General features: G+C 36.8%; 6 protein-coding genes across 10 annotated transcripts in view; 4 read left to right on the forward strand and 2 right to left on the reverse strand.

The window, feature by feature from the left end:
• Positions 1–6822, forward strand: part of LOC111809229 (protoporphyrinogen oxidase, chloroplastic/mitochondrial) — an 8830-nt gene extending 2008 nt beyond the window's left edge. For 2 of the 4 annotated variants that reach the window (XM_023695631.1, XM_023695633.1), the window contains exons 6-19: positions 132–188; positions 1003–1079; positions 1198–1234; positions 1695–1760; positions 2031–2071; positions 2376–2508; positions 2695–2871; positions 3331–3405; positions 4019–4142; positions 4220–4328; positions 4480–4554; positions 4671–4777; positions 5401–5526; positions 5629–5869. In XM_023695631.1, coding sequence (XP_023551399.1) covers positions 132–188; positions 1003–1079; positions 1198–1234; positions 1695–1760; positions 2031–2071; positions 2376–2508; positions 2695–2871; positions 3331–3405; positions 4019–4142; positions 4220–4328; positions 4480–4554; positions 4671–4777; positions 5401–5498 — 1176 coding nt within the window. In that variant the 3' untranslated portion in view covers positions 5499–5526; positions 5629–5869. Of the gene's footprint in view, positions 1–131; positions 189–1002; positions 1080–1197; positions 1235–1694; positions 1761–2030; positions 2072–2375; positions 2509–2694; positions 2872–3330; positions 3406–4018; positions 4143–4219; positions 4329–4479; positions 4555–4670; positions 4778–5400; positions 5527–5598; positions 5870–6209; positions 6269–6781 lie in introns of those variants that run through there. The other 2 variants (XR_002817191.1, XM_023695632.1) reach the window with 2 other exon arrangements.
• Positions 6823–8244: 1422 nt separating this feature from the next.
• Positions 8245–12395, forward strand: LOC111808813 (probable inactive leucine-rich repeat receptor-like protein kinase At3g03770). Its single transcript, XM_023695006.1, has 6 exons — positions 8245–10477; positions 10543–10676; positions 10874–11117; positions 11306–11517; positions 11614–11748; positions 11873–12395. The coding sequence occupies exons 1-6, from the start codon at positions 9124–9126 to the stop codon at positions 12095–12097; spliced, it is 2304 nt and encodes a 767-aa protein (XP_023550774.1). The 5' UTR covers positions 8245–9123; the 3' UTR covers positions 12098–12395.
• Positions 12396–12482: 87 nt separating this feature from the next.
• On the forward strand, positions 12483–13432 carry LOC111808814 (putative calcium-binding protein CML19). Of its 2 annotated transcripts, XM_023695008.1 has the most exons (2): positions 12483–12795; positions 12887–13432. In XM_023695008.1, exon 2 carries the CDS (start codon positions 12888–12890, stop codon positions 13311–13313), a length of 426 nt encoding a protein of 141 aa, XP_023550776.1. In that variant the 5' UTR covers positions 12483–12795; position 12887; the 3' UTR covers positions 13314–13432. The 2 variants fall into 2 exon arrangements, with proteins under 2 accessions (XP_023550776.1, XP_023550775.1); XM_023695007.1 differs by having other exon boundaries at positions 12483–13432.
• A 282-nt stretch (positions 13433–13714) lies between these two features.
• On the reverse strand, positions 13715–16701 carry LOC111809396 (ribulose-phosphate 3-epimerase, cytoplasmic isoform-like). The gene is made up of 8 exons (XM_023695848.1): positions 16236–16701; positions 15701–15705; positions 14988–15050; positions 14787–14893; positions 14606–14703; positions 14341–14433; positions 14208–14249; positions 13715–14106 (listed from the first exon to the last, which is right to left on the reverse strand). Exons 1-8 carry the CDS (start codon positions 16350–16352, stop codon positions 13951–13953), a joined length of 681 nt encoding a protein of 226 aa, XP_023551616.1. The 5' UTR covers positions 16353–16701; the 3' UTR covers positions 13715–13950.
• Positions 16702–18312: 1611 nt separating this feature from the next.
• Positions 18313–19872, forward strand: LOC111808475 (uncharacterized protein At3g27210-like). The gene is made up of 3 exons (XM_023694475.1): positions 18313–18661; positions 18769–18846; positions 19228–19872. The coding sequence occupies exons 1-3, from the start codon at positions 18469–18471 to the stop codon at positions 19623–19625; spliced, it is 669 nt and encodes a 222-aa protein (XP_023550243.1). The 5' UTR covers positions 18313–18468; the 3' UTR covers positions 19626–19872.
• Positions 19873–20254: 382 nt separating this feature from the next.
• Positions 20255–23629, reverse strand: LOC111808474 (chloride channel protein CLC-b-like). The gene is made up of 6 exons (XM_023694474.1): positions 23263–23629; positions 22984–23184; positions 22704–22881; positions 21946–22478; positions 20696–21851; positions 20255–20612 (listed from the first exon to the last, which is right to left on the reverse strand). Exons 1-6 carry the CDS (start codon positions 23607–23609, stop codon positions 20505–20507), a joined length of 2523 nt encoding a protein of 840 aa, XP_023550242.1. The 5' UTR covers positions 23610–23629; the 3' UTR covers positions 20255–20504.
• Positions 23630–24403: the final 774 nt, after the last annotated feature.

Raw genomic sequence — 24403 nt, forward strand, 5'->3', positions numbered from 1 at the left:
TTTTTTTTTTTTTTTTTTTTTTTTTTTTTTTTTTTTTTTTTTTTTTTTTTTTTTTTTTTTTTTTTTTTTTTTGCATTATTCGTCGTTCTCTTCTTTATTGTTATTATTTTTGTTTTCATGACCGAGACTAGGTGCCTACAGATCCCATTGCACTGATTAAGAGCAACATTCTATCTACAAAGTCAAAGGTTTGTTTCTACCTGACAATCGAGGCATGTTCGATGAAGTATTTATGTCACAATCGTTTATAACAAATCTGTATTTTACAAATGTATGACTATTTACCCAAGTTTGATATTTGATAGAAGAGTGCGGACACTTGACTTTGAGTCTTTTGACATGGTTGTTTTTTCCCTGCTTTGTGAGATCAAGAAGAATAGTAACATTTTTAGAGGGGTTCAAAAGAACATGGGAGGTTCAGAAGGTTGTTAAATTTACCACCTCATTGGAGGTGTTGGTTTCTCAGCCTTTTTGCAATGTTTAGCCTGATCTTGTTCTTTTACTTAGTCCTGTAATATCAAAAAAATTCTTCCACTTGGTTCTCCATGGTGGTCTCGATACTTAGTGCTGCAGTTTAGGTGATCTGTAAAGTAAGCATGGAGGGTGGTGATGGTAAGCCCACCGAGGGTTTACGTATGCACAAAGGAAGAAGAGCGATGGAGCAGCTTAAAGGAAGCAACTATAGCTATAGACAATACTTTAGAACTTTTAAGCATACACTAGTTTTACGACCTTACTTCTACAGGATTTGTTCTATAGGTTGTACAATTGTGTCCTAGGGTGGTTAGTTAGATGATGCTGAAGTCGTGGCAGGTGAGAGGGAGGTGAAGGTGTTATTGGTACTTGATTGGGTGTGGGTAGCATTGCCAGGATACTTGAATTCCCTAGAGTTCTCTCTGTTGCGAGTTCTTGTAATTCCTAGTACAAATAATATTGCATTGCAGCACAAACACATCATTATCAAAATTTCCTTCATATTACTAATTCACTTGTCATCTGCAGTTTCAGATAATTTTGGAGCCATTTTTGTGGAAAAAGTATAATACATCAAAAGTATCAGAGGATGATACTGACGAAAGGTTATGACCTTGTTTCTCTAGATTGCAAACTAACTTCACCGAATTTCTCACTTCTTTTGTTCTCACTTTTTGAGGAAATTATCTTAGCTTTACTGGTTTCTTATGCTTTTATCCACAGTGTGGGTGGGTTCTTTCAGCGTCATTTTGGAAAAGAGGTAATTTTCTGCTTTTATCATGATAAGTTTGTTACTTATAAAACATGGTCACCGAACATATGATAAATAAGGATCTGTTTGAGCACTCTTTTCACCAAATTCCATTTCTTTTCGATGAAAGTTGGCTTCTTCAGTAAAACAAACATGTTTTATCATTACTAATATTTTAAAATTGTTTTTCTTATTTTCTTTTAGAGTTTTTTCTTGAATGAACTGATTTTTTAAATAATTGAAGTTTTCTTCTTTGTAAATCACAAGTTTGTGAGTAATAATTCCAATGTGCACAATAGCACTAACATGATCACTATTATTGAAACTAGTTCGAAAGCAAAACTAAAAAACTTTTCTTATAAAACAGTTTGCCAACAGACCCTAATACTTTGTATTATTTATGGCACAAATAGAATATTTATCATATATATGGAATGCCTTCTTTATTCGACTTGTCCTAAATTTCAAGGTTGTTGACTATCTAATTGATCCTATTGTTGCTGGTACAAGTGCTGGAGATCCCGACTCTCTTTCTGTGAGTACTAACATTTCGGTTTTCTGTTTCTTGTATTAGTTATAAGGCAAACATGCCTTTTAAATCATGCAAGCCAATAAACTCAAGTACAGGTTTCTACGTTATTTGCATGTTTGACAATAGTCATGCTTAGGGTTGAGTTGAGCTTCCAATTTTGTGTGTGAAAAGCTGTACGTTGGTCATCAATCAACTAATAAGCATGGGCATATTTGTTATTATCATATTGCAGCTTAACTAATTCTGCTTCTTTTTTTTACTTCTGTTCAACAGATGAGTCTTTCATTTCCGGAGCTGTGGAATATAGAGAAAAGGTAATTTTGATACATACTTCACGTTAAATTACTTTACTACTGTTCCGATTTTAGAAACCTTAGAATAAGTTTCTAAATAACCCATTAAGTTGTTACTTCTCTAATCGAGCTTCAATCAAGTCATTTTGGTTAAAGCTTTATTGCACTGCACCAAGCAGTTTCATTATCTATAAACTCTTTGTAAACGTAAAAAGAACTGAAACTGCTAAGTTTTCTAGACTTGGGTCTTTTGCTTTATGGCATTGTAATGCCTGTTATACAAAATGTTTTGATTTGTTAATGATGAGCTTTCTTTTTTCCTCAGGTTTGGTTCTATTTTAGCTGGATTAGTGCAATCGAAATTGTCTACCAAAAAGGAGAATAGTGGAGTGAGAAATGGTACTACAGGAAAAAGGAAACCTACTCGTGGTTCATTTTCCTTTCAGAATGGAATGCAGGTATCTTCTGTGCCATTTTCTTTAAGTCCCCTCTTTTATAGGATTTGGTTCATTTAGTTTCACTATTGTTGAGTTCATTTTCTACTAGTATTTTGACAGTTGTCCAATAAGCCTCGTTTTACATGGATTATTGTTGTCTCCTCCTCGGCTGAAACTAAATGTTTAGATTGATCCATCTTGTGGCAGACGCTCACTGATACACTAAGCAAAGAGCTCGGTGAAGATGTGCTTAAGTTAAGATCAGAAGTTTTGTCATTATCTTACAATGCTGGGAAGTCCGCCTCACAAAATTGGTCACTCACTTATTCTAGTGACCGGAATTCTAAGAATTTAATTGCTGACGCTGATGCTGTAATCATGACGGTTAGGCCCATTGGAGATTTTTGTTTGCTTTTATGTGTTTCTGAACATTCTAATTTGTTTGATTTGCACAATCCTTCATACTTTAGACGACCTTACTAAATGTACAGCGGTAAGCTTCCCTTAATTGAAGAGAAATGAGCTAAAAGAATGTTAAAACTCATACTGTATGACTACATAAGGGCATTTCAAGTTTAGAACTGGATACCACTGCTAGAAAAAAATATTAAAATTTTGATTGGCCCGACAGGGACCATCTCTGGGGACAACTTTAATTATTTTTTATTATTATCGTTTAATTTCTAATTCAATTATACCTGCCTTGTCTCGAGTAGAGGCAAATATTTAAATACTATTATCAATTGATTATTATTTTCAGAAGTGTCTTATTTTTAAGTTTGTATTTGTTCTGCTGATTAATAACATGTTGAGGCATTTAATGACACGCTTGTCTTATCCCAGGCTCCTGTTTGCAATGTCAGAGAAATGAAGTTTATGAAAGGAGGAATTCCATTTCCGCTAAATTTTCTTCCTGAGGTAATATGAGCAGATTTATGAAAGGAAAAGCAATAATGATATTGTTATATGGCATGCATGTTTGCAATGTTCATACAAATAGAAATTATGACCAGAAAGAGATTATAGTTGAATTTTTCTTTTCTTTTCTTTTCTTTTCAATTCTTTTCGTTTGAAGTGGTGAAGCTCTTATCAAACTTTGACATGCTTTTCTGTTGTATCAAAGATATTATCTTCTGAAAATGTAAAGAACTCTTCAACCACAGAAGATATATCTTCAGAAAACCTAAAGAACTTTTCAACCACTTCTCTGCTTCTGTATCTACTCTGATGCAATAGTTTGGATGGATGCATGTAACATCTAAACCGACCAACGCTTAAATTCTTGCCCTAATTCTATTCTGAATGTTCAGATCAGGGAACAGTTGGATGGCGTGTTGTGACATCATCCTTACGTACTTCCTACCTGAACTCCCCCACACTTGCATCACACTCCCATTCCCCCAGAGTCTAAACACCTGAGCCCCCTTCACGACTTTTCCCTTTCTTCCTTTGGTACATAAAGTACTGGATCTTCTTAAACCTCAAAGCAACTTCGTAAGAGTAGCTGAAGACTTCACTATTTTTATTACAGGTGGCTTACTTGCCTTTGTCAGTCATGATAACTACCTTCAGAAAGGAAAGTGTTAAGCGACCACTGGAGGGATTTGGAGTTCTTGTACCTTCCTTGGAGCAACAAAATGGTCTAAGAACCCTTGGTAATTTTTATTTGTTCTTTTGGATTCCTGAAAACTTACATTGTTCCTCCAAACAGACGAGTAATTCTTCTCTACAGGTACACTCTTTTCCTCCATGATGTTTCCAAATCGTGCATCAAATGATGAGTATCTGTATACTACTTTTATTGGAGGGAGTCGAAACAGGGAGCTTGCAAAGTCATCAACGTTAGTAGCGCTACTTGGTTTTCATTATTATGCAAACAAACAAAAAATATATTGCTGCCATTATCTAGTTCAACAAATTGTTTTTGTTTTATTTTTACTTCTGTTTTATTCTTGCATGTTGCAACTAAACTTTCCTTCTCTTGCTTTCCAGGGATGAGCTGAAGCAAATTGTTACATCGGATCTCAGACAGCTGTTGGGAGTTGAAGGGGAGCCCACTTTTGTCAAGTACACAAACTTCCATTTACATCTTATCACTCCTGATAGTTTTGATTAGAAATAAATGTCAAGAACTTTCACGTTTGTTCACACTTTCTTCTGGCACGTTATACGTACAATGACAGCCATTTCTACTGGAGCAAAGCATTTCCCTTATATGGGCGTAACTATGATTCAGTTGTGAAGGCAATTGAAACAATGGAAAAAAGTCTTCCTGGCTTCTTTTATGCAGGTAACTACAAGGCATCCAGAATTTGCAGAAATTATTCTTGTGTTCGAGTGTTCTGAATTAGAATTAGAACTAGAATTTGAGGTTGTTAAATAACTGTTATTCTTGAAAATTAAATTTAAGAGTGATTTGTTTTTAAAATTTATTTTCAGCGCATCCTCTATTATGTGGATTTGATTATTAGTTTGATTAGCAATGTCTAACACAAGGCATGGTACTGTTGATATGAGGTGGAATAATACTAATATGAAGATTCAATTTTTTTTTTGGTTTTTATGTTATTATTTATTATTATGTTTTCTAGCAGAGAAGCAAAGGAAGACTCAAATTTTAGAATATCCTTTTTCATATTATTTTAAATAATTACTAGTTAAGAAAATCTAGCTAGGTTTCTCTGATAAGCTTGTAAGTTAAGGTTAATATAATCATCAGACTTTCTTTCTTAAATCATATTATACCTTTAACTTTTTGTCATCCTCATATCCGTTTTTGTTTTTGTTTTTTGTTTAGTTACATTCAATTTTCCTATCCCCGAGTAATATGAACTATTTCATTTCTGAATCTTGCATACTTTTAGTTTCTTGTGAGTTGTGGATTTTCAACCTTATGAATTACGCACCTTGTAGGTAACCACAGGGATGGTTTGTCTGTTGGAAAATCTATAGCCTCCGGATGCAAAGCTGCTGATCTTGTAATCAGCCGTGTGCTGAACAACAAGAGTTGAAAAAATGAAAGTGCATCCTTGTTACATAGTGAGTGATTTTACCCTTTTCTTAGATCTTTAAATTTTAAATGATTTGAAAGTTCAAAAACTAATTTTGTAGTATAATCTGTTATAATGGTTGTGCTTGCAGGGACTCTCAAACTGTTGGAAGAATCAGCTTCCAGCATCCATTATCTGTCAAGTAATTTTTTGATCATTGCTTTGAGTAGTTGTATGACTTATAACATCAACTTCCCCAAGTTGCTATGAAAATAAATCTTCTGGACTGGAATGCTGTATTGTAATTTTCGTATTCTGCACAGAGAAAAATAAAATTACTATATATTTGTCCTCCAATGACCAATCCAACCTATGAAGTTACAATTATTGAACTTCGTAACTCTGGTAACCACACGCACTTCATCTTTTTCTGATACTTGAAGGGCATGTTCTTGAAACTACTGTCGCTTGCGTGCTTAAGCAGACGCACAACCAGCTATCTTTTTTGTAAAAAAAAGTAGTGTGTTTTACTGTTTCAAGTGGCCACGTTAAGTGTGGATCCACCCTTCCGTCGTTGGATCCTACTTACCCAACCAACCAAGTAATTGGATACTCCACTTCTGTTGTTAATTATATTGAGCTGCCTCAACGCCGCCTTGGGATTGAAAAGCATTTTGCCACTTCAATGACGTAAGCCTGATGTATTGTACTTGTTTTTTTGATGTCATGTAGGGCAAGTGTTTAAAAGCTCATGTCTCTCCAAATCTCGTTGGCCTGATTTGGAGGAAAAGGTACATTTTCATGATCTTATTTCAGTATAAGTTTCTTTGTCAAAGTGAACAATGTTGTTCTGAATATCAGAATTTGCTCGTTTAACGATCTAGATGCTTGAGACATCGTCAATTTGAATATAATTTAGTCGACAAAATACTAATTATCAATGTAAAAGTGATCAGGTCTTGAGCATACATGTGTTATTTATAGTGATACTATAAAGATACTTTAGATAACTAAATCATATAATACTTGAGATTCAATTTATAAATTTGTTAAAAACATTCAAATTACCTATCAACTGCTGCACAAACCTTTAATTATTAGAAGCCATTGTAACTGAGCTGCAATGTCAGGCAATGCTATGACATGTAGTAGACTAGGTCTCCGGTGATCACAGTCAAATTCTTGCATTCAAACTCTTGTCTGTTTCGCCCATTATTCGCTCATAATTGTATTTGGGTTCTGACATTTACTTACTATTATATCATTGATGCCTCCTATTAAAGTTCTTTCTTTTAATTTTGCAGCTTAGGGTATGTTGAGAATCAAGACTAACCTGCATTCAACTGAAAAAAAGTACTTATAACCCAACCCTACTCAAATAATATTTTATTTTACCTGCATTACTAGCGGGCCATAATTACATTTTTGACCTTTGTTTAAAATATTGCAACTTTTTACTTCATATCCATTTTTCTCGAATGAGTTACTAACGATTTCTGTCTATATATATATATTAATGGTAAAAATACTTTTTTTTAAAGATTATTGAAACATTTGAAAGTTTAGAATACTTTAAAATAAAGTACTAGAAGTTTTTCTTTATAAAGTATCGATAAAAGTATTATTATTTTTTGTCGTTTTAGTTTATGAAGGTAAAATAAGAATCCTCAAAAATTGAAGATAAAGAAATGGATAAGGGTGAAGATAATGTAAATGACAAAGACATGAAAGGAATATAACATGGCCAATCTAAAAATAAGAGAATAAACTATAGGTTAAATTTTTTCTATGGATATAATGCAAAGACATTAATACGACATCTTATTATACAAATTAACGCATAGTAAACTTTTTATATATTGAAATTGAATGAAAAATAATATGAAGAATAAGATGGTCCCATTTATACAGCCTTATTTTTTTCCTTTTCTTGGCTGTTTGGTCTTGAAAAAGTGTGAAGATTACGAGTTTGGCTCTATTATCCATAAAAAGATAAAAATAAAAAAAATAATAAGTTCTATTTCGTTATTCTCTTTGGTCAACGAGAGATCTCACAATACACAAATCAACCATTAGCAGATATTGTTCGTTGTTATCCGTTACGTACCATCAACCTTACCGTTTTAAAATGCATATACTAGAAAGAGGTTTTCACACTAAGAATTTTGTTCCTATAAAAAAACAAAGTGTATATTTTTTAAAAAATAATATAAAAATAAAATAGAACTGTTGAGAATGGACATGTAAAGCATAAGTGAAAGTGTGACATGTGAAGCATAAGCGAGGGGTGGTATTAAATTGGTCTCACATGTTGTTTCACATTATTTATTACTGCCGCTTTCGTTTCTTTTCTTTTTATTCTTTTTTTTTTTTCATCTAATCTAAAATAAAAATAATAAAAAAGAAAAGAGTAATTAATATTTAATAGTTTAAAACCCAAAATTAAAAAAAAAAAAAAGAAATTAAAAATTGAAGAACCAAAATAAATAATTTAAAAGTTTAAACCGAAAATACAAATAAAAATGGAATTTAAACCTAAAACTTAAATTTAATATATATAAAAAAGAAAATACATGTGGGAAAGAAATTGTGATTCGTGACCGTGGCGGTTCATTTATAACGGTAATATCTCAGACTGTGTGTATAATAATAAAAACGGGTAACTAAAAAAGAGAGCACGTGATGGCAACATCGTAAATTCTTCGAAATCTGTAGGATAATAATGACAACAGAGAAATATTAAAAAGAATCGAAGGAAAAAAAAAAAAAACAGAGTAATAAGAAAGAAGCAAACAACACAGATAGAATAGCATGGCGTTTCATATTTAGCAGCGGGACAGAGCTCGCCAGCGCACTCCACTTTCTTTCTTCTTCACAGAATTCGATCTTTTTCCTGTTGGGCTCACACCCACCGCCATTTTATCCATCCCCACTTGGTTTATTTGCTCCAAGGACGAAATCTTGAGCTCTTGCATGTCAGAGAAGACCGCCTTGTAGGTGTAGTTAATGCTCTTTCAGTCTTGGTTCTGATTTTTAGAGCACCCTTTCAACTACCTCTACCAATTATCTCTTATCCTCCTTAATTCCCTTCTTCTTCGTCTTCTTCCTTTTTATTTTTTTATGGAAGAGCAACGCTAGTGCTTTCTTTACTCTGCTTTATCATTTTGTCTCTATTTCCCCCATCCCCTTTTTGTTTTGTTTGGTTTCTTCTCTGTTTTTTAGGATTTTATCCTACCGATACATTGTTTGTGATCGTCAGATTGAGTTTTTGTATCTTGTCTCTTCCAATTCTATTGCAGCTTTTTCATCCTTGAGCGTTTGTTACCTGTGGGAAGTGTACTCTGTTTAGAAGATTCTCTGCTTTACTCTGATTTTCTCTGTTTTCTTTTTCATTGCTTTCTCTTTTCCTTTTGGTCGGAGCTTTGCTCTCTGTTTTTGAGGGTTTAGCAGCATTACTTTTGTATTTTCTACTCGAGTGGAGAATAATTCCTGCTGGGGGAATTTCCCCAGATAGTTCGCTTTTGATGAATTCGGTCAAAAGTTTTTCCAGTTTCATATCATGAGGTTCAGACAAAGAATTCTTGCGTTCGTTCTTCGTTTTCGATCATCTTGTTGATTACCCAGCTAGTTTCAGAGGCTTTCTCAAATGGGTTCTCTGCAACTTTTCCTTATTGTCAGTCTTTCATGGGTTTTATTCCTTCCCAATACCCATCAGCTACAAACTTCTCAGATTCAAATCCTGTTACAGATTAGGAAGCATTTGGAGTACCCTTCTTCCTTGGAAGTTATGGACGCTTTCGATGGCGACCTCTGTAATGTTTCCCCATCTCGAGACATGACTATTGCGTGCCAGGACAATGTAGTGACTGAACTCAGAATTATGGGGGATAAGCTTGTCAAATTTAGAGGGTTTAATGGGTTTCCAATTCCGAATCAAACTCTATCTGAGAGATTTTCCATGGATTCCTTCGTTACCACATTGTCCAGGTTAAGTAGCTTGCGGGTTCTCAGCTTAATTTCTTTGGGAATTTGGGGGCCACTTCCTGATAAGATTCATCGTCTCTCCTCGCTTGAGTTCTTGGATTTGAGCTCTAATTTCATATATGGTCAAATCCCTTCTAGGATTTCCACCATGGTTCAACTCTATTCATTGGTTCTTGATGGCAATTTCTTCAACGAAACAGTCCCTGATTGGCTTGATTCTCTAACAAACCTTACCTTTTTGAGCTTGAAAAGCAATCGACTAACGGGTCAATTTCCCTCCTCGTTATGCAAAATTAGAACATTAGCTGATGTTTCTCTGTCTCACAATGAAATTTCTGGGGAATTGCCCGACTTGAGTGCTTTAACCAATTTGCATGTACTGGATATGAGAGAAAATAAGCTAAACTCTGTGCTTCCTGTGATGTCAAAAGGATTAGTTACACTTCTACTTAGCAAGAATGCTATATCCGGTGAAATTCCTAAGCACTTTAGTCAAATGGATCAGCTTCAACATCTTGATTTATCATCCAATCAACTAACAGGGTCGCCACCTCCTTTCCTGTTCAATTTGCCAAACATTACATATCTGAATTTAGCTTCAAATATGATGAGTGGATCTCTTCAAAATCCTCTAAGTTGCAGTACAAAACTTGGGTATGTTGATATTTCCAACAACAAGTTAACTGGAACACTTCCCACTTGCTTGAGTAGTTCTTCAGACAAGAGAATGGTTAGATTTGGTGGGAATTGTTTTGCTTCTGACTTGCAACACCAGCATGAAGCATCATTTTGTGCAGAAGCCCTTGAAGGATCAGGAAAGTCTAGAAGAAAACAAAAACTGTTGATTGTTGCCTTCATCTGTGGAGCTATAATTGTTATTGTGCTTTTAGCCTTGGGACTTATTTATTTGTACCGAAGGCTCTTCAAAAGAACAGTACAAGAACAGCCAGTGCCGCCAAAAGTTATACAAGAAAACTCACCTGCTGCAGCTCCATCTGAGCTACTTGCAAATGCCAGTAAGTTATGTCTGTTTGTCTGATTCTAATGTCTATGAAAGCTTAGAGGAAGTGTTATTTTGTAGGGTTTATTTCTCAAGCTATGAAGCTAGGTGCTCAGACTGTTCCAGTATGTCGATCATTTTCCTTTCAAGAACTAAGGGAAGCTACAAAAGACTTTGATAAGTCAATGCTCTTGGGAGAAGGTTCTATAGGAAAGGTATTACCCAAGCACTTGATCTGATTCTGGGTTATGTCAACCAAAAGCTTTTCTTAGCTGAGCCTTTCATCTACGAACTCACTTTTAAAAATGCCCCCAGGATGCTTAGATCCATGTTTAGATTTCTTATTGTGAAGCTGCTTTTGAGGGCGTTGAATTTAATTCTGAAAATTTAAGGTTTTTGTTTACTTCTTCAGCTCTACAGAGGAAAATTGGAGAATGGGACCCTTGTTGCTATAAGGTGTTTAGCTTTATCAAAGAAATTTTCAGTACAGAACCTTAAAGTTCGGCTGGATGTTCTTTCGAAGCTTCACCACCCCCATTTAGTTGGCCTTTTTGGTCACTGTATAGAAGGAGACGGACATGACAACTCAAGTATCAACCAAGTTCTTCTCGTATACGAATACGTGTCGAATGGGAATTACCGTACCCTTTTATCAGGTTAGTCCACCATCAAAACAGTTAAAGAACAAAATTTTGAAACATTGTTTTCTCTGGTTATTGCAAGATAATCTTTGTTATACAACAGTTTTAGTGTAAAACTTGCATTCTTGAACATGTTTTAGGCTCTCTTTAGCTTTGAATTTATTGATGGAATGGAGACATTACCTCATTGTCTTCAAATGTAGAAACTTATCCCGACAAGGTACTGAAGTGGTCAGATAGGTTGACAATTCTAATTGGAATTGCCAAGGCCATTCACTTTCTACACACAGGGGTTATTCCTGGTTCATTCAATAATCGATTGAAAACGAACAATATATTGCTTGATGAACATCGAATTCCAAAACTTAGCGACTATGGCACGTTGATGATCACTGACGAAACTGAAAAACAGGAGGTAAGTTAGTTACCTTAGTCTTTGGATTTTAGTTCTTGAGATTTCTTCTGGCTTCTTTTGTTGAATGAACTTATACCATATCCTTTCTTTTTGTAGACAAAGGGAGAGGGCTCAAAACCAAGGAAAAAGTTGGTGGAGGATGATGTTTACAATTTTGGGTATATATTGCTTGAGTCACTTGTTGGGCCTATTGTAACTGGAAGAGAAGAAACATTTCTTCTGAATGACATGGTATTTTACATTTTCTCTTCTCTTCAATTCTCAATGGCCGAGTTTCCATTCAAGTTCAACTAAAAGAGCTGCTTATTCTGTTCTTTGTGGCTTCTGAATCTTTATGTGTATGAAACAACAACAGGCGTCCTTTGGCAGCACGGATGGGCGGAGACGAATTGTGGATCCAGTTGTATTGACCACAAGCTCCCAAGAGTCGTTATCAAGAGTTATATCTATCACAAAGAAGTGCATATCTACCGACGTATCGTCTCGACCCTCGTTTGAGGATGTGCTGTGGAACTTGCAGTATGCTGCTCAAGTCCAGGCCTCCGTTGATGCTGAGCAAAAGTCTGATTCCACATCTTAGTTGTATATACTAAAAGTTGTCGAAACTCAACTCAACTCTGAGTCGAAACGAGGCGAAAACAAGTTTCATGAAGATGAGTTGCACACACGCACAAGAAAAGTAGATGGGCAAATACTCTGAGCTGCCATCTCTTTCATTTCATGTTCACAACTGATGTAGAATTGTAAATGTCTAGAGCGAAAACTACAGTGCACTAGAGTTCATATTTAGAGTGGACCATTTGTTGAAGACAAATAGTGGAGTGTTGCAGTGATGATTGTGATGAGTGAAGTTTAGTTAAAACAATAATTTTTAGATATGAAGAATGTGTGGAGGTTTTGAATTCTTTTTTTGTTCTTAAAAAATTGATTTGTTTGGAAACTTCGAGCTTTTAATTCTTAATCTTTTGAAGAACCCAGAAGAAGAATATAAAAAAGATGGCAACTTTTTGAAAGGAATAAATCAAGAAGAACTTTCCAACTTTATTATTTTATGTTTTCGTCAGGAGGGAAGAAACTGTCAAACCGGTTGCAAGTTGCCAACATTCCTTCCTTCTCTGTCAAATCTTCGTGGCAGAATTATTTATTCAACAATCGCTGAGAAGCCCCTTCCTTCGACTTCGTTGAAACGGTGAAGAAAAGAAATGGTCGGCCATCTGCTCCACGACTTGACGGCATCTGCCATTTTCATTCCCCAACTAATCCGGCGGTCAAACCACGGTACGCGCATTCCTTTTCATATAATTGCAGACCCATTTTGCTGTAATCCCCAATTCTTCATACCCAAATCTCTTTCTTCATTCGGATCCAGAATGATGGACAAAATGGCGTTGTACGAGAAGGTGTTCAAGCAGGTCGACGGAGATGGCGATGGGAAGCTGTCTCCATTGGAGCTGCAGCGGTGTATGGCTGGCGTCGGGGGTAGTTTGACGCTGGAGGAAGCGGAGATGGTGGTGGAGAATTTGGATACGGACGGCGATGGGTTGATGGGGTGGGGTGAATTTGTTGCGTTTGTGGAAGGAGTGGGAGAGGAAGAGAAAGTGAGTGATTTGAAGGAGGCGTTTAGGATGTATGAAATGGATGGTTGTGGGTTCATAACGACCAAGAGTTTGAAGAGGATGTTGAGTAGGCTTGGGGAATCAAGGAGCATTGAGGAATGCAACAAAATGATTGCTAAATTTGATCTCAATTCTGATGGTGTTCTTAACTTTGATGAGTTCATGTTCATGATGTCTTGATTTTGTTTTTTTTGTTTTTTTTTGTTTTTTTTTTTCTCTCCTGAACTTTGATGAGTTCAGCAGCTGTAATAATACGATTACTCCTTTTCTTGTTCTGCTTCAATGCTTTGCATTCTCCTTCTTTCTCGTCAAACTTGGAACACTTGGAACATATGATTCTCTTCAAATTTGGAACATATACGGTAAAGATGTGAGATCTCACATCAATTGGAGAGAACATTAACAAAATATTCTTTAGAAGAGAGTGAAAATCTCCCTTCGTAGAGGTGTTTTAAAAGCCTTGAGGGAAAACCCAAAAGGACAATATCTATTAGCGGTGAAGTCGGGCCATTACACCCGGCCGCCACATTGAGCCAGATATGCAGCCTTTTGACTCCATGTTAAGAAACAATAGCAAGAGATGATGAACTGGTTTTTCATTGCCAAACCACCATGAAGCCAATCCATTTCAGCATAATCAAAAACCAGAAAGGAATCATGATACTCAGTATTGGGGGCTCACAAACCATATGTTAGTTCAGATTATACTGACACCACTTGACTCAAATCAACTTCTATCAATCTAAAAATATCCCGTATGAATTGCAAAAAGTGTAAAACAAGATTTGATGGCGGATTCTTGAAGCTTGTTCAAGGATCAAGAGTTCTGTTGAGCCTCCTCAACACTTTTCCTCAGAATGAATATAACTTCGGAAGGCTCGGGAGCTCCAAACACCGAACTTCCTGCAACGATGCAGTTTGCCCCAGCTGAAGCTGCTGCATCTATGGTCGAAGGTCCCAACCCGCCATCCACCTGCCCACCAAAGCAAAAATGACCAGTCAGAAACCATCCCTCATACAGCCATCTGTACGCTGAATTTGAACTGCAACGAGTACACGCTACGTAGCGTTTACCTCAATGTCAAGAGATGGGTACTTCTGTCTTAACTTCCGTACCTGGATAAGTTAAAATCAGTAATGAGATTCAACAAGAAACGCCAATCAAACAATCCTCAAGGAATATTGAAAAACGTCGAAGTAATGGAACCTTATCCATCGTTTCGGGCATGAACTTTTGGCCACCAAAACCAGGTTCGACTGTCATAACAAGGACCATTTCCACAGGATTTTCACTTTCTACCTGAAAATTGAAAAAAAGAACAAGCATAACTTACCAATTATAAAAAATTTGATGAAGCAGCATTTGCACAAAACCATAAGCACTTTGCAGCGCTATATATCAATGAACTATAACATCCTTGTAAATGAAGGATATGAGATTGGGGGAGAAGATGTAAAGATGAATTGCATACCAAAGGATAAACTTCTTCAATGGGTGTTCCGGGTTTTAGCGCAACCCCTGACTTCATGCCCTTTGACTTGATTTCTTGGATTAATTGCTGCCAATTGTCTACCAGAGAAGAGGGAAAGAAAAGTTAAAACAATTTTGATGCCATAGAAGTAGAACAAATCTGAAGTTCAAACACAATATACCTTTGGATACTTCAACATGAAATGTAAAGCCTGAAGCACCAGCTTTTGCGAAGGGTTCAACGTAATCAAGTGGATTTGTAACCATAAGGTGGCAATCAAGATATGCCCTGCAAGACAAGAAATTAATTCCTCATAAACTCAGGTAATGTCATCAAAAAAATCCAAATTCCTCAAACTGAAGAAGCAAAGAGGTTAGATTACTTCGTATGTTTTCTTAAACTCTCGATGACTGGAGCACCAATTGTCAGATTCGGGACGAAGTGCCTGCGGTAAATGCATAAACAAAAAAACTATTACTTTGCTAGAAAAGCAAGCCCAACTTGTGTTAATCCAGATGATGCACAAATCACATCACCGAGAAATGATCCACAATCCTGTTACAGAATGAACTCAACCAAATGATAATGGATAGATTTTCACGGGGCCACCATGTCGATGCATTTAAAAGAAAAATCTTTGTGATTTTCTTGATAATAGTTCATTCTGGGTAGGGGCCAACACTTTTTTAGTTTGCAGCCCCAGATTTATTTCCTATTAAAAAGGATGGTAGCAGAAAGAATGTTCTGAAGGTAGACCAGCTTTCCCTAAGCTACACTCAAGGTTTTAAAACGCGTCTAGGGAGAGGTTTCCACACCCTTATAAGGAATGTTTCGTTCTTCTCTCTAACCGATACGAGATCTCACATTTTTTTTTACTTTAGAAATAATAAAATCAATAAATAAAACTAGATATTTCTCAAGTTTCTTCAGCAAATATTTATAAATAAGCAGGCATCTGGCTGGAAAGTAGATACTACAAGCGATCAAAACACCACACAGGTCGAGGTCAAGTTATTTAGAGGAAATTTAAAACCCATTCACATGAAGCACATTGCAGTTCAACAGGAGTATGATATCAGCAAAGAATGAGCCTACCCATCCTGCAAATAAAGCAACAACAGATATCAGATGTGATGGCAGATAAATTTATCTCAAACCTTGCAAGCATGTCATTATAAGATCACTAATTGAATTATGCATCTCCAAGCGCCTTTCTCTACACTGTCATCAGCCCATTTACAAGAAAGTAAAATCCATTCTTTAAACAGGACTATAACAATTAGCAGCAGAGAGAAATCATTGGTGAAGGTAAAAGTCTGCTCGTCCTCCATGGACTACCTTACACTATTACTACAGAAGTACTAAATTAGGGTAGATAAAATTTTATTAAGACCCAGAAAAGCACAGACAAATTAGACGATTCAAACAATTAGTCAAGTAGATTATGAACAAATTAAACTACACGAGAACTAACCGGTGGGAAATTAGAGTAAGAAGGCAAAAACTAGGATCAAATTATTGGGTTATGAAACAGAACCAAATGGGAGCAAGAATCAAAAGGTACTTCGTCCAATTATAACTGGAGAGAAATGGCGATTCAGGAAAACAGAAATAGAGAGCGTGTGGGTACCATAATATCCATGTGAAGCCAATCCGCTCCAAATCTAAGCATTCTTTCGGCCTCCGAAGCTAAATTGGCAAAATCTGAGGATAGCATTGACGGTGCGATTTTCGCAGCTACTCCCATTTTCGTCTGCCTCTTACTCGCTTAGCCGATCAAAAACTCGAGTAATTCAACAGCGAGGAATTTGCAGATACAGATTTAATTCTCGAAAATTCTAAGACAAAGAAACCCCAACTCCCAACTCCGATGCTTTTTCGTTTTTATAGATTATCTTACCAACCCCTGGCGGCTCGACTGATAAATAAGAAGATCGTCCTTCGTGGGCTCTTTTTGGACCGTCTGAAAGTGGCATCCCTCCTTTTCTACATTTTTTTCGTAAATTATCGCGTCTTCACAACATTCTTGGCTTCTTCTCGTCAATCCACAACTCCACTTTCCTAAACTTTGACGCCATTTTTTTCCGTAAATGGGGGCAAGGAAATTTTACACAGATTATGATTTTGGAAAAAAAAAAAAAAAAAACAAAACTTCCCTTTCAATTATCCCTCCTAAAAGTAAATTCAATTTTATCTTATAACATCGTCTTAATTAATTAATGTGAGACTTCGGTACTTATTCATTCCATCTATCAATAAAAAGATTCAAATTTATAAGTTTCCAAATTTCTTTGATACAATAATAACAACGTTTAAAAAAAATGGTGACAACGAAGGTCGAACTACCAAACACAAACATCTTGATTGGGGGTGGAGTTTTGTGAGGTGTGTCATGGCCGACATCAAATTCTAACATGGCTACTTATTACTTGAATTTTGTATATATATATAAAAAAAGAAGGCATAATCTTTTGAAAGTTTAGAAGGGTAATCGGACCCAATACTTTAAATATTGTATTTATTATTCAACCCTTTAAATTAATAAGTTTGAGGCACGAAAAATAAATAAATAAATAAATAGGTACACCATGTTTATTATATGTAAGCTAATATCGTATAAATGAACAATTTTATCTGAAAATAAAAAAATAAAAAGCATATTAAGAAATAAAAATTGAGGCACGAAACGTAGGAGAAGCAGATTGATTGGTGGAATAATTGGTTGCCGTAGCCAGCCAGCCACGTGAACCTAACATATACAAAGAGGCAAGACCAGGACCCTGAGGTGGCAAATTTTTGTTTTTGTTTTTGTTTTTTTTTTTTTTAAGAATAAATAATTATGCGCCCCTCAGAACATGGGAGAATGTGTCATACTTTGTCATTTAATTTGATTTTCTTTATACATAATTCATAAAATTTTAAGATATTCAAGAACCGTGCCAAGTCGCGTAATCACAAATAAAATTTATCCAACATTTGGCATTATTTGCAAGTTTGGTTTAATATAATTCTCTATTTATTATTCATTTTATTTGTCCCGTATCATTTTACTATTAACTATCTCATATATTTTTAAAAAAATTACGTTAGGTAACTTACTTCGTCATTGAATTTTGACATTCACCCTTTAAATAAGAATATTAGAGAAAATATTTAATGAAAGACGTGTGCATTTACATGGTTAATAAAACAAAAAAAGATTAATTAAAATTTAAATATTTGACATCTAAATCATATACATAATATTATATTAATGGAGTAGGATTAAATTAAGACATGAATTGATATTTAATCATAATTAAATAAAACTGGTTTATGATTGAAAAATGAAATGAAATGAAATTAAAATTTAAACTTGTTTGAAGTGAAGGCAGTATGTTTGACCAGTCAATTAGCGGACACGTTACTCCCATTATTTACTTGTAGTTTCCTACGCTTCAGGCCTTGTTTTGGGGATGTCCCTTCTTCAATTTTCCTAATCCCCATTTCCCACAAAATGAAGCATTTTTGGGTAATAAATACTTGATTATCACATTTTCCTTCCTCCCTTCTTTAATTTGATTGTAAATAATAATTGAGTCTCATATCCCAAGGAAAAATCACTTTCATTTCTGAAATCTCTGTTTACTGGGTACTCACTTCCCCATACAACAAACCTCCATTCCATTCAATTCATACTAATTAATCTTTTCAAATTATTATTCTTTTTTATTTTTTTCTTTTTTTAAAAAAGAAGGGTCCTTCCCTTCCTTGGCCCCAACTCCCCATTTTCATGCCTCTCTCTCATTTCCTTCTTCTTCTTCTTCCCTCTCTCTCTCTCTCTCTTGTTTCTTTCTTCTTCCATTGCTTTTAAGCCAACACAGATGGGCTCATGCGCTTCCCTTTGCAGTCAATCGGAATGCTCCCCCGTGAAGCCACCGCCGGCGCCGTCGGAGACTGTGAAGGACAAGTTTGAGATTCCGCCTTCACCGATCAAACACTACAAGCTCCAACACAACGCCGATTCTGTCTTCAAGGACATCTCTGTAGTACCCCATCACCACAAGACGCCTTCTGGTTTGATTCTTCTTCGCTCTTTTCTGGGTTTTGGTTTTCTCTCTGTTTTCTTTCCGCCACACCATTCCTGGATTGCCCTGTTTCTTCAATCTCTTTGTTCTTCACAGGCAGCAAAGAAGAAGCCTTCTTTGATTCTCGAGCGTGGTTGGATTCCGATTCTGAAGATTTCTTCAGTGTCAAAGGAGGTGACCATCATCATCCAAGATTTCAATTTCCTTTTTCAGATTATTTAGATTCATAAATCACATATATATATTTTTTTAATATTTAAACTTGCTTTAAATTTATATATCAATTAAAAGTACTTTTTAAAAACTATCTTGAGGATGGTTAAATATTTTGAAGTTTACTCAATTTAATTTTGAAGATTGTTCCCTCCCTTATATTTTTATATTTCTATTTTAATTCTTGAAATACAAAAAATAACTATTTTAGTTAGAAATAATTATTGAGTAAACTAAATTTAAGATAAAAAAAAACTATAACATAGCAATATGATGAAAATAATTATTTATTTAAGTATAATAAGTTTGAAATACTAAAACTTAAATTTAAACCTTATACAGATTTCACCCCATCCAGAGACAATACTCCAATTCACCACCGCTTTCCGGCGGGAACTCCCCGAGCTAGCCAAGCCCGTGCCGACGACAAACCATCTACATTCAACTCGTCGCCATTACCGACGAAGAGGAGGAAGAAACTGGCTGATCTGTTCCGAGAGAGCCTCGGAGATGAGGCGAGTTTTGCTTTCCTAAATCACAACGACAATCGAAAAACCGAGGAGCCTTGCCTTCCGGGAACCGGTTCGGTCCGCAATAGCGAGAGGACCGTCGGCAACGGCGTTGATGACAAAAATACGATCGGATTTGAGTCGAAGTTCTGTTGCCTTTGGCCGCTGGTTTCGCGTAACGGTTCGCGCGAGAGGAAGGAGGAATTGAAGGTTGTTAATGGCGTATCTTGAGCCCTAAATGGATGGAGAACTCACGAAGAAGGGCAAGAACAGGGGATCGTGGCAGAGGAGAAGTGGGACCTTGAACTTTAAGGTTGGATCTTTATAAATTGAAATAAAATCAGATCCTCTGTGCATGGATAATCATTTGAAGTGCGGAATATAAAATGTGAATATTTATTATTACAATTAAAACTGAAATTGCAATATTTTATCGACGGTGTTCATTTGCAGGAAAGAAGAACATGTTTTAATCTTTGATTCATTCTAATTATCCCATCTTAATGGTTCATGGTTTTGATTTTGGATTTAGTAATCATTCCTGACTTGGATTAATTAAGTTTTGGACTTTTATGATATAAAGATAAGATAAACTAATAAAGTTGATTTAAACCCAACTCATTTGATGCCACCTTTATTTTTCCTCTAAATTTGTCATTTTATGATGATATGGAATTAGTGAGGCATCATGGGAAGTTTGAAATGACCACACATCTAATGCTAATTATTATCATCTTCCCTTCTGCTGCTGGAGTGACAAAAACTGCCCAAGTCGAGCCCAATTATCTTGGGGTTCAGAGGCCCAACCAACCAAGTCCAAGCCTCAAAATTTACTCTTACTGAAGAGTAAGAGGAGAAAATTAGAAGCAAATAGACATAAATTTTATTAATGGCAACTTAATTTCAACCACAAGAGAATCAAAATTGAATGGAGAAGCCTTTTGTTTATTGTAAAATTGAATAAATAGAAGGCAAAATTGGTGAAGAAAAGAGGAAAGTATAGAAACAATGATATGAAGAAATGCAGCAGAAAAGCAGAGGTTGGAATATGTTATGTGTGTGGAGAGTATGTGTATGTTGATGAATCGTGAATGAGACAAATCTGAGAGTTCAGTTCCGTTTTTCGTTGCCTTTGATCTTGGCAAGATGAGGGAACGCACTCAGAATGTTGTACGGCCTCAAATCCTGCCTCGTCAAAATCCCAATTACAGGCGGAGCCTGCAGAGAATGAAACACACAAATCTGTTTGATTGATTGATGTGTAAAGAAGAAGAAGGAGGAGAAGAACAACAAAAGCTTACCCCAGCAGCTTCATACTTGGGCACGATGAGCAAATGGCGGAGCCCCACTTGCCGGAACAGAACCAGAGCTTTGGCCACAGACATGCTCTCCATTACTGTATAAGGCGTAGTGTTGGTAAGAGGATGAAGATCAACGTACATATCCATCTCCTCCTTCTTCACTGCAAGCTCCTCAATCTTCCCTTCCCTCTCCGCCAATTCCACCCATGTAAACTTCTCCCTCACCTCCCATTCCTCTGTTCTTCTCTTCTCTCTCAAGAACCATTTCTTTTTCAGCACCTGCAGCAAATGCGCTCTCAGCACTAGCCCGTGCAGCTCCGTCGCCCCCACTGCCATCCCCACTGGCGGCACCACTGCGTCCGAGTCCACAACAGGGAACCCGTTATGCGTCGTGTTCTTAAGAACCTCCACAATGCGGGACACTTTCTCCAATCCCCGCAGCGTCACCACCGCCGGCTTTGCGTCAGCCAGTTCGCCCACCGTGATGTTCCTCATCCACGTCTCCGGATTCGCGTCCAAGAACGGAAGCCCCTTCAGATGTAGGATGATGTCATAAATACTAGGGTTAAAACAGTCCCCGACGGTTTTTCCAATCAGAAGGACAATCATCGTAATCGGAAGTAGAAGGAGATTGTTGGTGAGCTCGAGGAATATAACGCAGAGGGAAACGGTCATCCGCATGGAGCCGGCCATTAAGGAGGCAGCACCGAGAACAGCCAAAAGTCCCTGATCGAGATCGGAGTAGGGCCGCATGAGGAGGCCGATGAGACGGCCATAGCCAGAGCCCATCAAAATGATCGGAAGGAAGAGACCGGAGGGGACGGCGATGCCGAAAGTGATAAGCCCTAAGACGCAGTAGAGGAGGAAGAAGATGACGAGGGAAAGGGGCTGGTACTCGGTGGAAGTGTTGGTGGAGAAGATGTTTCGAACGGCATCGTCGTTGGTGGCGAGGAGAAGGGTGGCGAGGTCGTTGTAATGGCCTTTAGGACAGTTGAATTGCTTGAAGTTGCCGGAGCGGCCATTGGTGGGGCAGGCGGAACCTGGAAAAGAAGGGTTGCAGGGGGTGCATTGGCCAAGGTATGGCAGACTGTATTGGCAGATTGAAGTGAAGAGTGATACTCCTAAGCTCAGTAACAGTTTGTGCATTTTTCCCTTCCTGCAAATACCATTTCACCATTGCAGTTGTTATCAGATCATTCTTCAAATTTGATCCAATAATATGGAAAGGAAGTGAGAGTGAAATTGCTTACTGATTGATGAGGTTGTAAACTCTGAGGATTTTGTGCAGAAGATGATTGTAAAGGCTTCCAAGGAACCCACCAAGAAGGCCAATGATAGCAACTGGTATGATATCCATGATATGGTAGCTAACAGAAACACCACTGACATCAAACATAATAAGCCCTCCTTCTCCAAACAGCCCACACTCACCTGCCTTGCATATTTCAATGAAAGTTCTCAGCACCACCACAACAATGGCTGTGCTGAAAAAGGTCCTCCACAGCAGGGCACTCCTCCACCATGTAGCCACCTCTTCTAGGGCAAATAGAACACCCCCGACCGGGGCTCGGAAAGCTGCACAAACCCCTGATGACGCCCCGCATGTGATAAGATCCCGACGATCACGATCGTTGTTGAAATAGCGTAGCCATGTCCATTTGACTCGATAGTTATCCGGACCGCCCTGTCCAAGTAAAGAAGCAATGCAGCTGCCAATGTGTACTAGAGGCCCTTCTTTCCCAAGATCTAGCCCTGCTGCCACTGCTCCAATGCTCCCAATAATCTACAAAGATCAAAGTTTATAATGCCACTCGGTAAAGATATCAAGATCAAATACATCTCCTTTTGCTTTCATTCCTATAAAGGAGTAATTTCATCATCAGTTTCAGTTTATCAGATTATGTACATGTTGTGTGTGATCCGCAAGATCAGTCTGATTCTTTTGTAGATTGCTCAATGATTGATATTGATATTCATGGCATTACAAGAAAGTGCAGGGCATACGCACCTTAACGATCAACGTGGTGGCGCCGAACATATTAGGAGTATCTATGCCATTGAGATAGGCTTTGATTTCTGGTATGCCAGGCCCAGCGGCGGTGGGAGCAAAGCATACACAAAGAACAGCAGCAACAAAAGTGAGAAGGAAATTTGCAGTGGTAAAGTAGGCGAATCCCATTAGGTACCTAAATTCAAATCATTTGAAACCCAGAATTTTTGAACTGATTAAGTTTGTGTGTTTTGCAGAAGAAGAAAACCAAGTGTGTAATGGGCATGAATGAACTTACCTTTCTTCTTTGATGTAACCGACCACTTTCAAAAGCTTGTAGCCAGCAATATTTTCAATGGCGAGATTGATGAGAGTGGCAATGATCCCTGTAAGAAGTCCAACAAGACAAGCCAATGTCCATTTGGAGAATATGTACTGCAACACTTGAACTTTGGATCTGCTTCTCCAATCGTGCTTAAACAGATCGTTCTCATTGATCCTGAATTCAAACCAAACCAAATAACCAAAAATTGAAGAACTCAAGGAGAAATCAAAGCTTTGAATGCTATGTTCTTACTCGTAATCCAAGCTTTCAATCAGAGAAACCTTGGCCCCAACAATGGCAAGAGGACTAGAAGAGAGAGTTCTGCTTCTCTTGAGAAGGGGTTCGTTCAAGGGATTGCTTTCTGGGTCTCTTTCTTCTTCCTGAGGCTCTGCTTCCATGGCGTTTGTGAGAGTTGATTCTGCGACGAGGCTGGAATTTTCCTCCATTGGAGCAGTGAAAAGAACACAAAAAGGGGGTATGAACAGAAGATGAAGTTTAGGGATTGGAAGAAAGTGCAAAGCTTCCCCGGTGTTGTAGGATTTTAATGCAACAAAGTTATCGCAATCATGTTCTTGTCTTGTCACTTTCTTTATGGTCATTTGAATGAACAGTTCTTATTTCTCCCATCATCTTAACCCTTTTTTCTTTTCATGTTCTTGGTTTCTTCATAGTTTTCAACTACCCAACTTGTCACTCACTTATTTTTTTGATCATTATGACAACCCTTATTTCACCAAATATCCCATTTTTATATCAAAAATACATTTATTCCCTGTCTTTATGACCTTATTCATCATTATTTTTAATAGAACTAGCTTCTCACTCAAACTCAACTTGCTTCAAATTTGGCTTCCCTTGCTTCACTATCTACACAAAATAGGTTCGTGATAATCCACTTACCAAAAATTTATCCAATTTTAAATATTTGATTAACTTTGGATCTTTGCGATATACCTATCAAATTTTTAGAATCATACTTTTATTAATATCAAATATAAAAATATGAAGATAAGAACACAATAATATATGATAATCAATCGATTGGCTACTGATTAGCAACTATGAAAGTGAAATAAAAGGAAAGTGAAATATATGTTTATTAGTATAAGTTTTTTTTTTTGTTGAAAATTCCGCTCTATCCACAAAAGAGGTCCACTAGTCTTAACGTGTATATCCACATGTGACATGTGCCAATCCAATAATATTTACAAATATTAAAAATAAATTATTAAGTTATACGTCTCTTCTGAACTTGATGTGACACTTATAGACTTTAAATATTATCTACGATAATACATTACCCTTAAACGTAAAAATCAGTCCTTATTATTAATTGATGCCATGATGCCATTTAAATTAAATTAAAGAAGATTCATATCTGTCATTTTTTGTA

This window comes from Cucurbita pepo, chromosome LG13 (genome assembly GCF_002806865.2).
Source record: "Cucurbita pepo subsp. pepo cultivar mu-cu-16 chromosome LG13, ASM280686v2, whole genome shotgun sequence".
Taxonomy (NCBI): Eukaryota; Viridiplantae; Streptophyta; class Magnoliopsida; order Cucurbitales; family Cucurbitaceae; genus Cucurbita; species Cucurbita pepo.